General features: G+C 38.9%; 1 protein-coding gene across 1 annotated transcript in view; it reads right to left on the bottom strand.

Annotated features, from left to right (window-relative positions):
* Adgrv1 (adhesion G protein-coupled receptor V1) overlaps nt 1-14458 on the bottom strand; it is a 508750-nt gene that overhangs the window by 349152 nt on the left and 145140 nt on the right. The window contains 5 exon segments of the mRNA XM_037209551.1: nt 212-397; nt 1104-1242; nt 2932-3052; nt 5665-5782; nt 10436-10600. Coding sequence (XP_037065446.1) covers nt 212-397; nt 1104-1242; nt 2932-3052; nt 5665-5782; nt 10436-10600 — 729 coding nt within the window.

The raw sequence follows: 14458 nt of genomic DNA, 5'->3' as shown, positions 1-14458 counted from the left end.
CAAATCATCGCTAATTAAAGAGTCTATTTACTGGGATTATGTTGGAATTAAAATGAACTCTACACAATTATAGAAATTACATGTTATAATAGTGATACTAGGAAGAAACGAAACGCTTTAGAAAAGGAACGAAAAGGAAATGCCTTTTAGAGACTGCTCAGCACACTAGAAACCAAAGGAACAGTTAGAGCTGAAGTAGTCCACACCATACCCTCTGTGCTGCTTCTGAGACTCGAAGCTGCTGGTGTGAAAACGAGAACCGCCCATAGGGGTCATCACTGGCCACCATGGTGATGTCGGCGGTGATACTGGCTTCATTCAGCACTCCACCCTCACTGATTCCAGTGAGCCGAAACTCATAGGAACACTTCTCCTCAGGGATGTCATCATCCAAAGCCTGGAGACGTTAAAAGAAATAAAAATAAAAGCCATTCACGGAAGAATGTGTAAAATGTAAAGAAGTGTCCTGTCCATAGAAACAGCCATGGATTCTGTAGCCTCCATGTGGTGATATTTTAATTGTGCTGAAATGTGATTTTATTTGTATGTTAATAAATAAAGTTTGCCTGGAGATCAGAGAGATCAGAGGTCACATAGTGAGGTCACATAGCCATAAACAGCAGTCAGGCGGTGGTAGCACACGCCCTTAATCCGATCACATAGCAGGCAGAGTCTCTGTGTGGTCAAGGACACAGACAAGGACGGTGACAGAGCCTTTAATCCCAGTACCAACCATAGAGACCTGGAGGTCTGTATAGACAGGCAGTGACGAGGAAATCATGTGGCTGGGCTTAGAGTCAATGAGAAGGCAGAACAGGAAGACAATAAAAACACAAGTTAGATGGGAAGAAGCTCTCTCTGGGGAAGCAATGATGGTGAGGTGGTAAGATAAGGTAGTCGTGGCTCTTTGCTATTTCTCTGATCTCTTTGGCTATTACCTCTGCATTTGGCTCTGTGTTTCTTATTTAATAAGACTGTTTATAAATTCGTCTATACCTCCCTCTAATTACAAGCGCGTGCGCACGCGCGCGCGCGCACACACACACACACACACACACACACACACACACACACACACTGACAGAAGGCAATCACACTGGTACCTGAATTACTACAGTAGCTTCAGACTGTCCGTCCTGAATTGTCAGCTGTCCTGATGTTTCAACAAACTCCCCCATGGAAGGAGGAAATATCCTCCAGTGCACCGTGATCTCCCCTGAGACTTCTGGGCCACGAACAAGGCTACAACAGTACATGGTTATATATTTAGTACATTTTTAATTAATGATATGTCCTAAACAGTTTCTGTGCCTTTAAACCAATTTTGACTATCTCAAGAATCTTATGCCTTTAAATAACCTTACCAATCAATGGTAAAGGAGGCAAAAGTCTTAGAATTGGAAGATAGTAATGTCAGAATTCCTAAGCTAGCATTTCACTACCTCAACAAAAACAGGGACAAAAATGAGCACTAAACCTGAAGCTTTAAAGGGATAGAAATAGCATTTATGGATTTGATTTAACATCCACATAGATGATGAACAGCCTAACAAGTTCTCTGAAGAACAGAACACGTGCAGACTCGTGGAAAAGGATGAAGTCCATACCAGGGATGGAATTCAGACAGTTGCCAAGATCAAATGCCCAGGCCAACCCAGCTACGCCACTGCTGCTTCATTCCTCGGTGGGAAATGTGGGGAGACAAACCTGCCCACAATCATGCTGGTTTAGTTACGTGCCAGGCTCTGCCTGGAGAAGCACACACTCTTAATACTTTCACTTGAAATGGTTTTCTATTAGCTGTATGATCTGAAAATGCAGCAGAATCTTACACATAAACCTATTGCCTAATAATCTTAATGAATGAGCAGGTTAATGATGATAAAGGCTTAATTTTATAGAGTTTCCATTCATAAAGCTTCCCCACTTATAATTGGACATTTTCCTCTTTAATATCCTTATACAATATGTGTTATATTTTGGTATTATTGAACTAATTCATACCCTTAGAAAAGGGCCTGACAGGAGGAGACTGTGCATTTTGGTACTCTTCCTGTTCTAAGACAGAATGCTTTAAAACTTGTAGTTGTGCTATGCTGTATTGAAAAAGTTAAGTCTTGCATTTTTGCTTAAATCATGGTTTGCTACTAAATTTATCAAATGTTTGCTCTGTAGCAATTAAGACAGTTAAGTGAATTTATCTTGTTTTCATCCCAATAATCTATATGCTTACTCCTGAAATAAACTCAATTTTGTTTTTATTTATCATACCTTTTCTACATTTGGGCTTTTTTTTTTTTTTTTTTTTTTTGAGATAGGATCTCACTATGTAGCCCTATCTGGCCTGAAATTAGCTATGCAGACCAGGCTGGCCTCAGATTCACAAAGATCTGTGCAAGTATTGGGATAAAAGTTGCATACTTTCCAGCTTTTAGAGGAACTAAGTCCTCGTGTATGCAGTGACAGAGTGGGGCTGTCTAATTTTACCCCCATGAACTCTCTTTGTTGTGAGCTATGTGGCTCACCCCTAAGTGAGAGCAAGGCCACCTGTGACCTCACATCAAGACAGCTTGGGTACAGGTTTTAGTTTCTGCCTGAAGTTTGTTCTCCACACAATGCTTACCTGTATGTAATGTGACAGTGAGTATTATGAACATTTGGGAATGGTACTCTAGGCAGTAGCTCTCAACCTACTTCATGCTGTGAGACTTTAATACAGTTTCTCATGTTGTGGTGACCCCCAACCATAAATTTAATTTTGTTGCTACTTTATACCTGTAATTTAGTTACTGCTTTGAATTGTAATATAAATATCTGATAAGCAGGATATCTGATATGCAACCCCCAAAGGGATCTTGATCCACAAATTGAGAACCCCTGCTCTAGGCCATTCAAATAAATAAAGGAAAAAAAAAACATAAAAATCCTCACCTGATGATGCCAGTGCCATTATATGTTGCTGAGGGTTCCCCAATAATGATGTTTCTAGATGATGAAGCAATCCCAACTTCTGATGCACTCTTATCTCCTCGAATGATTATTGATGCACTACCTGAGTTTAATATCATATAGCACAGTTTGATGCAAACATGTATGCGTGCACACACACTAACCAGTTAAACTCAAATGTCAATAGTGGCAGGCAGGCGCTGTTACCTGCTTTTCACCAAGAGGGTAGCAAAGCACATTGAGGCACCGGAGCTTTTTCAGACTTTCCCATAATCACACTTGCAAAAGCAGCCAGGAGAAGCTTGGCAAAAATCCTACTCACACTGCATGGTAAGCAAGCTCTCCTCTACCATGGGCATGAACTGACTCCTGCAGTATTCATCCTTTGCTGTTGGCTGCATGGTAAGCAAGCTCTCCTCTACCATGGGCATGAACTGACTCCTGCAGTATTCATCCTTTGCTGTTGGCTGCATGGTAAGCAAGCTCTCCTCTACCATGGGCATGAACTGACTCCTGAAGTATTCATCCTTTGCTGTTGGCTGTGTGGCTTTGTCAGTGGCCTCTGTGGCCAAAGTAAGAATTCTTTAGGACCTTTTTTTTTAACTTTTAATTTCCTGACTACTAGTCACAAAGCTGATTACTTATTATTATTACAAGGTAAACTAAACTATCTAATAATTGGAGAATACATACAACAACTTAGCCATAATTTGATGAAGATTGTTCCCAGAAGCACACATTGGAGTTCCATAGGAAACAAAATCAAAAACCATAAACAGATTATTGTACATTTGCATTCCTTGCAATGGCTTAATGAAACTAAGAGTGATTTATCATCTAGAAGGATGCCACAATGAGACACTAATACAGTCAGAGTTTGTTTATGTTGATAATGTTTACCTTGCCTCATGTGGTGATATTTTATTTGTGCTGAAATGTGATATTTTATGTGTGCTTTAATAAATAAAGTTTGCCTGGAGATCAGAGGAAAAACAAGCAAGTATAAGTAAACAAAGAAGTCAGACAATGGTAGCACATCCCTTTAATCCTATCACTTGGGAGGCAGGGATCTGTCTGGATCTCTGTGAGTTCAAAGCCACACTGGAAACAGAGCCAGGTGTGGTGGCACGCACCTTAAATTCCAACACTAGTTAACCATGGAGGTCTGGAGGTCTGTACAGACAGACAGGAAGTGACAGAGCTAGGCAGGAAAAGGAAGTGATGTAGCTGGATAGAGAGCAAATCAGATGGTAGAACATCAAGGCATATAGGTGTGGGTAGACAGGAAGTCACTTGCACTTGGAAGCTGCAGAGTTGGTGAGGTGAGGTTAGCTTGAGGCTGTTCCTATTCCTCTGATCCCTCTCAGGCTTTAATCCTTATATCTGGCTCCATGTTTTTTATTTAATAAGACCATTTAGAAATTCTTCTACAGCCCCATGGATATATTCTTATTCTGTGCAGAGTCATCCTATGCAACATCAGCCCTGGCATTTTAATGAGATTTCACTGACCTAGATTAAAACTTATGCAGGATATGGTGCCTTGACATGACTGTTTCACAGGCTGGTCAATACTATGGGCTAATACACAGGAAGAGTAACCAGCCATCCCAGGGGTCTATACCCTTCTGAGAATGTTCCAGACAACAGCATCCACTGTGGTCCCAGAGCCTTGTTTAGCATGAAGTTTCAATGTTATAAAAGGACTGTGTAACAATAAGCAAATTTCCATTTTAAAACTTTCTTATCCTTTTTGTTGTTATATTACTCATAGCATGATGAAATCATTAAAGACCTGTCTTTTCTATAAAGATCTAAGAATTATGATACCTAATTTTGAAATATTAAAATAGCCAAGTGATTAATTTTAGATAAAAAGGTGTAGACATAGACTATCATAATCAAACTTTGTGTGGTAATTTTTAAAATTATGCACTATATGATTGCTATAAATAAATTAAAATTATAGGCAATCAAGCATCACTATCAGCATTTCAAGGTTAATAATTCAAAATTCATCTAATATAAAAACATAACAAAATGGAATTATATTGAGCATACTGCTATGCAGTCCAGTTTCATAACACAGCAATTATCTGTGTAATTAGGAATTCTTGGGAGAGGAGAGGTGATCTAGAAGTTAAGAGTGCCTCAGTCCCAGCTTCCACAACAAGCGAGCCCAAACCCTGTAAACTCCAGCTCAGAGGCGCCAAATGTAGGGCAGCTCGTAACTCAAGGTAACTGCAGTCCCGGGGAGATTCAGTTCTTCAGGCCTGCATACGCACCTGTACTCCCATGCACAAACCCACATGAACATACATGCACACAATTTTTAATCATGAATTTTAAATTAAAAGTTAATTGTTCTTTATTTTAGTGTAGTGAAGAATTTTTCTGCTACAATGTATAGTGACATTTAACAGCTTACTACTGTTTAATCATGTAGCTGACATATTTTATTTTATAAGCATCACTATAATGAACAAACAAAACAAACAAAAATCCCTAGTGGTATATTATCTTTGATCCATGACTCTATAAATTGCAAGTATTGCATTATAATTTTAATTTTTAAAACTTTGTCTATAATGTAGATAAAAATGTATATTTACACTGAAGCACATTTTAAAAAATTCTAAAATCGAGCATTGCCTACCTTTGTAACTACTTATTTTGGATACTTTTAATTTCAAAAACTATGTGAGTTTTTCTTACCTTTCATTGGAGATATCTCTATCTCATCAGCTGCACTCAGCTCAATGGTGAAGCGCCTGTCCGCCCCCAGTGCACTGGCCTGAAGTGTATGCAATGTCACGGTCTTTTGGGACTCAGTCTACAGCATTTGAACAAGAGAAAGACAGTTTCAAAAAAGAAAAAAAAAACAGTAACAAAATCAAATCTTAAATGTTCTCATTAGAAAAATAAGATTTTTGAACTTATATGAACTGCTTAAGAATTCATTTTTGTCACATACAGTTAGGAATTATATGAAGGAAGAATTGCAATATAAAAATTACCTCTAACTACAAATTTTATTTTAGTTTCTTGAGGGGGGGAAAGGTGAAAAAATTGCACAATTTTTAAATTTATTGAAAAATTTCCAGCATTGAAAATCCAAACTTGTCGAGCTAAGTGTTCACATCCCAAAGAGACCAAGGTCACAGGACTGACTGAACGACACAGTGTGCTACGTGCAAAGGAGACCATTTCATAGCCGTGATTGACAGTCCTTGGGAGGGCTGCTGCCCATGACCTCTGAAAAAGCTCCTGGCTTCACCAATGTCAGGGTGGTGGTGCCTACCTGGTTGGCAATCTGCCTCGAGGCAACAGCAGAGGCCTAACCCATGAGAATCTGGCATCTCTGTCCAGAAGCCGGGGTTTCTGTTACAGGCTGTAGTTATCATTTATCTGCAAGGTTAATGCTTTGTTTTTCTCTATTTTCACGTACGTCTCGCTTGTCTCCTACTGAACATATTCCTAGATACTTTACATTTTCCTGATAGGTATTTTTATCTTTAATGGTAAGTCACAAATATTACTCACTTTATGTGTCAATAAATGTTTTTCTTGTACCCCCTAGACACAGCTTACATTCACCCTACATTTGTCTATAGCCCTAGCTCTACTGGAGAGCACACAGCCTTTAGTTTATGTTCTCCTCGTCTCCTTTTATATCTCCATTTCACTCTTGCTTTTCAAAGCTGCCCCTCCCGTCATTCTGTTAGGCGCATCCTCCACTTCTGCAGTTTCCCTTTGGTGTACTAGGCTGCCGGAGCCATCCGTGCTTCCCTCGGTGGATTCTGTTGGTCTTTTGATTACTATGGAGGGTCCATGGATTATAGTTACACATTTATGTTCATCTAATTGGTTGTTTACTATTTTAATAAATGCTACCACAAATATTCTTGCAATCCTTATTCGTGCATTCAGACACTTCTCTAAGGTACCCCAGAATGTGTCCATCCTTAAACAGTAAGTTCACCTGTTCTCTAAAAGTTATTTGCAACCTTAAATCAACTTTGGGGTACTTTTTGGTTGTTACTAAATGTATGAATATTATCCCAAACCTAGAGTTGTTCTAACGTGTTTTTGTGTTAAATAAGGACCGTAACTCCTACCTGAGCACAGTTTATCTAGCACACATCTGCTGTTTATGTCATATCATAGCCTTCTTTATGCTCACAAACACCAGACTGCAACACTACACTGGGAATCACTTTAAACAGTGAAATCACAAACCCACAAATGAAGAAAACTCACCCTAAACAGACTATATTAGAAGGACTTTTGTTTACATTGTGAGGTAGAAACAAGTCCATTCTTTGTCTTCCCTCAGCAAGGAATGTACAAAATATGAAAACTGAATTTTCCATCATTCTCCCTGTGTTAGCAAATGACTAGGAGAGCATAAGGCATGTTTGCCAAGGAATACAAATCCATTTTAGTGAGTAGGTGCAGCCCACAAATGCAGAAGTATTAACAACCCTTCCACGAATCATAAGAATCTACTATATTCTGTATATTCACACTGCCTTCTAGGAAACATGCAAGGCAACCTTTCATGTCACAAAATCTCCAGTTCTCAATATAAGTAACAGCTGGTAAGTGGAGGGAAAGGCTGTCACTCCAAATCAACAGTTTTGTAATGCTGATTATAAATGATAACAATGACTCTGGCACAAAGAGGTAATGGGAATGATTCATGGGGAGATGAGCTCAGAAAACCTCTACTAGTGATTCAAAATTCACTTAAGTACAAAGTTTCTTTAAAAAAAAAAAAAAAGACTTCTCACCAAATCCCTTTAAAAAAAAAATTGTCCTTAATTCAATCAAGAGTTTTCAAAGATATTTGATCCTGGAAATTTTTTCCTTAAAGTTTTTATTATTCATATTCTGCACAAAAGCTATATATATAATATATGGAGCAGCAGCTTGGGAATCACACTGCAGGCTGTCTCAGAGAGGCAGAAACACACTATTTGCATGCTATGGAACTTCAAAGTTATTCAATTTTAGGCACATGATGTAGGAAAGACGAGCTTCACCGCATGGAGAGCAAACAGCTATTTTCATTAACTCTTTTTAAATAGCATCTCTTTCATTAGGTACTTCGAAGTGTCTGGAAATTAGCCTGCTTACAAAGACTATTCCCGCAGTCCTTATGCCTTGCCTGGTTAAACACTGCTATTCTTGTTTTGTACTTTGGAAAGCAAATGTGATCAACATTAATAAATTTACCTGGATCCTGAGTAGGAAGAAGGTTTCAGTTAGTCTCACTGGGTGTAAAATTTGTCCCTGGTCGCTTCCCATATTACAAGAGAACCACAATTGAAAGGAAATGCAGTAGACAAAATGAACACAAACACGGGTGACCTAAGAAATCTGTCATCATGTAGAAACGGCCATGAAAGGACTGACGGACAGATGTAAATCTCTGAACTACAAAGCCATGGTACAGAGAGGCTGTGGGAGTCGGGAGGCGTTAGCAGTATACACTCAGCAAAAGAATGTATTGACCCAAGATTTTGTTGTTGTTCTTGTTTTGTTTTTTGTTTGGTTTTGTTTTTTGAGATAGGGTTTCCCTGTGTAGCCTTAGCTGTCCTAGAACTCATGCTGTAGACCAGGCGAGCCTAAAATTCACAGCGATATGCTTGACTCTGCCTCCCAAGTGCTGGGATTAAAAGTATGTACCATCACCACCAGGCATTACCCAAGTTTTTAATGCAATTTGGTTAGCATAGAAAGTAAATGTTTGATTTAAACTGTAATATAAAGCAGCAAGTTAGAAAAATTGCAGAGCACAAATTCCATGTGTGGAAGAAGAAGGTACATATGTTTTGAAAGGATATAAAGGAAACTGTCAATGATGGTTATCGCAGGAGGAGTGGAGAGATTTCACTTAATTTTCATCGCTCTGTACTTTCGAGGTTTATACCAAGAGCACATGGTTGTTTTGTTTGTTTTACTTACTAAAAACATAAGCATGGAAAAAAAAGACTTCTGAGCGGAAGTGACAGTGGGTTGATTGAAGGAGACTTTCCTTCTTCCAATGTGTGGACATCACAGGGGCACAACCGGAAGACGACGACTAAATTGATGGGGATGAGAGCAAAGCACTGTATCCCAGCACTGAGAGGCTTCCATGAGAACACCAGGTAAGGTCTCAGGCAAGAAGCCAGATTTTTCTAGAAGCTCTCACAAAATTAAAAAATATATATATTCTCCTTATAAAATGGGGTTCATTATAATAGCTCTATTACTACATACATCTATATATGAACAGCAGTCTTAAAGCTGCGGTTGCAAAACCAATCTCCATGAAGCCGCACACTGTGAGGTGGAGGCAAAGACCTGACATGAAAGGGGACGAGCTGTCAGCTAATCCAAAGTGTGTAACCAATGCTGCATTGCCTTCTCAGATGCAGAGGGGAGAGAGGTTAGAATGCATGTGTCCTCATCATCTCCAAAATCCAATTCCATCCCCAGTACACTTCCTTCCCTCTCCTCTTTCTTTCCCTTGAGGACTGGTTCTCTTCTCACAGCACACCCTAAAATCTGTTCTTCAGAATCGCTCAGCTAAGGGAAAGGCACGAGAGGACAGGAACACCCGGGGGCCTCTTGGGTGCAGTGCTAACCAAAGGGCGCAAGGGCGGCAGGAATGGGCAGATGGTAAGCAGACAGACAGACAGTCCTGGCCAGGGCAGAGCCAGTCCTCTTGAGTGTGGCCCTAACCCACATCACCGCAGCAGATACTTAGGACATTATCTCAGCCATGTTATCAAAGGGCCAATGGCTTTAAAAATCTAAGTCTGTAAACTTGAGATTCCCCTTGAGATGATCTGGCTATTGTGTGCACTTAATATGTTAGCTAGATGTTTATAGATTTGGCATTGTCTTAAAGACTGTTCACTGTCAATGTTTTGACTCATTGTGAAAGTTCTGCACACTTAGGATAGTAAAAGAGCAAATTTAAAAGAAAATAGGGGGCTGGAGAGACGGCTCAGAGGTTAAGAGCACTGACTGCTCTTCCAGAGGTCCTGAGTTCAATTCCCAGCAACCACATGGTAATGAGATCTGGCACCCTCTTCTGTATACATAATAAATAAATAAATAAATCTTTAAAAAAAGAAAGAAAACAGAAAATGAGGCTCAGTGATAAAATGTATGGAATGGCTGCGGAACTGTTGGCATTAGGGATGACACCAGACACTTGGTTTGTCTACTGACTCGGCCTTTTCAGGCAGTCAGGGAATGTGACAGAAAGTCACTTTGGACTGTGTTACAGAGACAGGGTCTGCATTCTGCAATCTGACACCCCTCCTTCCTTCTCCCTCCATTTTTCCTTGTCTCCTCCCACTTCCTCTCAATGCACATGAATAAAAAAAGAAAAAGAAATACTGAACACTAGCATGTGAATTCATAAACAATACCACAGTGCTCTATAAAAAGAAGAAATGAGTTATAGGAACTGAGAGCCTGGCTGTACCTCATCAAAATGAAGTGTCCCACTCAAAGGACTGAGATCATCTTTGGCCTTCTCGTCTATAGCCCAACGAAGTAGGACAGCTCCTTTTCCTCCTGGGGACCGGACGACCGTCAATGTCACATATGAATCAGGGTCATCAGACAAAAGGGATTCATCAACCATTACCTACAAGAAATAAAATCCATTTAAGGCGAACACATTAAAAAATAGAAATAATCTTATTTGTTTGTGATCATTGTAGTTTTGAATTTAGAATTCTATTCATGACATACTAACATGTAGGAGGGAAAAGGTTCTCTCAAACGCATTTTCCTTTCCTATACATTAGGCTACTGGGTATTTCAAATTGCTCTTGAAATTAGGTGGAGCGAAGTGGCTGCATTGTCACTGGTAGAAGTGATTGTAGTTGCTAGCACACTCAAACTTCCTCACAATCCTCCACCTCTGCTGTCTTCCCACTTGTAGGTGAATACTGAAGATGCTCCCAAGACCTTTAAAAGGCTGGTAGGCAGAGAGAGGAATAATCTTATGCCTGGGGTGCCAGTTGAAGAAGAGGGGTCCATGGCAATCAGAAAAATGGGCACACTACTGTAAAACTCTTGTATAAAGAGGCAAACACTAAGGACAAAGGAACTGAAATTTGGGGGCTCTTTGTTACAGCATATAGATTTCCTAAGTAATAGGAATATCCAGGTATAGACTATCCTCTAAATGGTCAGTCGACTACCAACTTTAGTGAATTGAAGTTTTTATTAAGCTGCTTGTCTCTATCAGAAAAAGAAATACTTAAAAAACAATTTTGATTAGAGGGATGGAAGAGAGTCCAAATTAATAAAATGGTTTCAAACAATAGTCAGTCTCTCTGTGTGTGTGTCTCTCTCTCTGTCTCTCTCTCTGTCTCTGTCTCTCTGTCTCTCTCTCTCTCTCTCTCTCTCTCTCTCTCATTCTTTAGGTTTTTTGAGTGTATCGTGTGTGTGGTGTGTGCTTTGCTGTGTGTGAAAGCAGGTGTACATGTCCCACTATATATGTATGGCCATCAGAGTTCAACCTTGAGCACTGGCCCTTGCTTTCCACCTTGCTTGAGACAGGGTCTCTTCATTGTGCTGCCACTGCATACACTAGGCTAGCTAACCAACAAACTTCCAGGGATTCTTCTGCGCCTCCCACTTCTCCCTATGTGGTGATTTGAGTGAGGATGGCCCCTATAGGCTCATATATTTGAAAATCTGGTCCCTAGTTGGTGGAACTGTTTGGGGAAGGATTAGGAGGTGTGGTCTTTTCAGAGAAGATGTGTCACTGGAGGTGGACTTTGAGGTTTCAAAAGCTCATGCCAGGACCAGTGTCTGCCTCTCTACTTCCAGCTTGTGAATTAGGCATAAGCTCTCAGCTATGGCTCCAGCACCATGCCTGCTTGCCTGCTACCACACTACCAACTATGATGGCTGTGTATTCATCCTCTGAAACTGCAATCAAGCCCCCAACTAAATGCTTTCTTTTCTAAGTCTCCTTGGTCATGGTGTCGCTCATCAGCAACAGAAAAATAACTAAGATACCATAAAAGTATTGGGATTACAGATGTTCCTACTTCAGGTTTGACCTTCATGTAGGCCTTTGGCATTTGAATTCAGATGCTCCCAATGACTTCTCTCCTGAGCCACCTTATTACTGGAGACTCACTACATTAATTTACCAGCAGTAGTATTTCTTCTTCTGAAGTTCTTTATTAAGGATCAAGTATGAGTGAATTCTACATGTTCACTTTAGGCAGCAAAGGCCAAGTGCAGTCTATAAAGCTCAGCTATGTAGGTGTGAAATGTAACACAATACTTTCCACTTTGAACACAGAAACTTACCAAACACAGTACAATCTTGTTTTTGTGTTTGTTTGTTCACTAGGCTCCATGTTAGAATCAAGAACAGAGATTTGGAAATAACTGGTATTCATTAAGCTTTTATTGTGATATTTCTGTGTGTGTGTGTGTGTTGTGTTGTGTTAATTTTTGCACAATTTATTTTATTTAAGCCCCAGAGAACTCTGAGAAATTTGAAGATCAGCCGGGCAGTGGTGTCTCACACATTTAATCCCAGCAGAGGCAGGCAGATCTCAGTGGGTTCGAGGACAGCCTGGTCTACAAAGCGAGTTTCAGGACAGCCAGGGCTGTTACACAGTGAAACCCTGTCTCAAAAAGCTGAGGAGAGAAAGAGAGACAGACAGACAGACAGACAGACAGACAGAAGTTTGAAGATCAGATATGTACACATATTTGGGTAAAACAAGACTCAAATCTAATTCAAGTGTTTTGACTCCACACCAAGTATTGTTCATGCTACTCCTTAGGCACAAAAAATATCTTCTAATGAAGGAAGGAATCAATTATAAACAACCTGTATGCATATTTTCTGCTTAGTTTGGAATATGCATAGATATCCACATGTCTATGTTCTTACACATTGCCCTTGTGAGTATTTTATTTTGATGGGTTTACATTAATAATCTTTTTTCAATGTTTTTCGGTTTTCTTTTTAATCTGTCACAAACTAATACTATTCATTGTGCACAGTACTGCATGTTTCACATGTATGTTAGAAAGTAGGGTACTTTGTGGTAAGAAAGACAGGATATAATAAAAACAAATGTACAGGGTCGAGTGACAATTAGTACTAATTCTACCAAGAGTAAAAATATCAGCTGTGCTTACTAAAGCAAACCCTAGGCATGAGTTCTCTACACCCATCAACTCATTTATTCCTTGTAGTTATTATGAGAAAACTTACATTAGGACCTGGCTATCTAATCTTACTTTTAGAGTAAGACAAATAGTAACTTGAGGCTAGTAGATTAATTCTCCAATTGTGCTTAACTTAGGTTTAGAGCACTAATGTTAATAAAAGCAATTAAGATAAACCAAATGTTCAAGCTCAAAGAGTCTTCACCAACTGAAGAACTGAACATTAAACCACAACATTATTTTTATCCAATTAATTTTCCATAAAAGGAGGGGTGACTTACAAATACAGATTTCAATGTCCAAGTTCAAGTGTGATAATGTTACAAGCGAAAGTATTTTATAAGTTTTCACAAATTGAATATTTGAGCAGTTAGCCCTGTTCAAATTTGAAAAACTAAATTACATACTCATGTGTACTAAAATATTCCAAAATATTATTATATATGTCAATATTCTAAGAAATATTATGTAATTAGAATTATCACAAAATAATAATGATGTTTATCTCATGATACAAGATTATAAAAACATCCTTTCCTATACATTTCCTATCCCCTAAACATTAGTTTATTACAAGTCACTCAAAGATTTCTGCTTGATTCTTTCTCCAAGCAAAAAACATGTTTTACTTAGTTATAGCAAAATTGTACTCTTAAAAGTCCCAATTTCTTGTGAAATGGTAATTACACTGACAAAATCATTAGGTAACTTTTAGGCTATATTTAAGCTTTCAAGTATCTGAAAAACTGAGATCTCTTAGACAAGTTGGAAAGCTCTAGTCTTCTGGACACAGAATAGGAAAGATGGGGCCATTTGAGCAGCTAACGATTACCCGTGATGAATTACTGACTATACAGTAGATAAGAGTGAATGGTGACACATTGAGCCAGAAAAGTTTCTGAGTAAGTATGAACTACCTAAGGATATTTATGATTATTTTATCCTGGAGTTGTCTTTAAGAGATAAAGTCATAATGATTATATAACATCACCACAAATGATAGTTATGATAGAGATTATCCTGTTATATTTAAGAGAATGATAACGTAAAAACTGCCACCAAACAGAGAGAGCTACATAAACATTTCTTGCTTGCAATTGGTTAAGCTTTTTATCTCCACTCAAGGGCTAAATCTATAATAAGTGGATTTCTTCTTTCACATCTTGGAAGAAAACAGATAGTGAACAGCAAGAGGAAAAAGCTAAAGACAAACATCAAAACTTGGAGCAGAGAATATAATCCAATATTTTGTTCAATATAATCCAAAGTAAAACTCCAGCACAGGGAATGTTTA

The sequence above is a fragment of the Peromyscus leucopus genome, chromosome 11 (assembly GCF_004664715.2).
Source record: "Peromyscus leucopus breed LL Stock chromosome 11, UCI_PerLeu_2.1, whole genome shotgun sequence".
Lineage (NCBI taxonomy): Eukaryota > Metazoa > Chordata > Mammalia > Rodentia > Cricetidae > Peromyscus > Peromyscus leucopus.
Note: the sequence above shows the minus strand (reverse complement) of the source record. Positions and strands in the feature narration are given on the sequence as shown.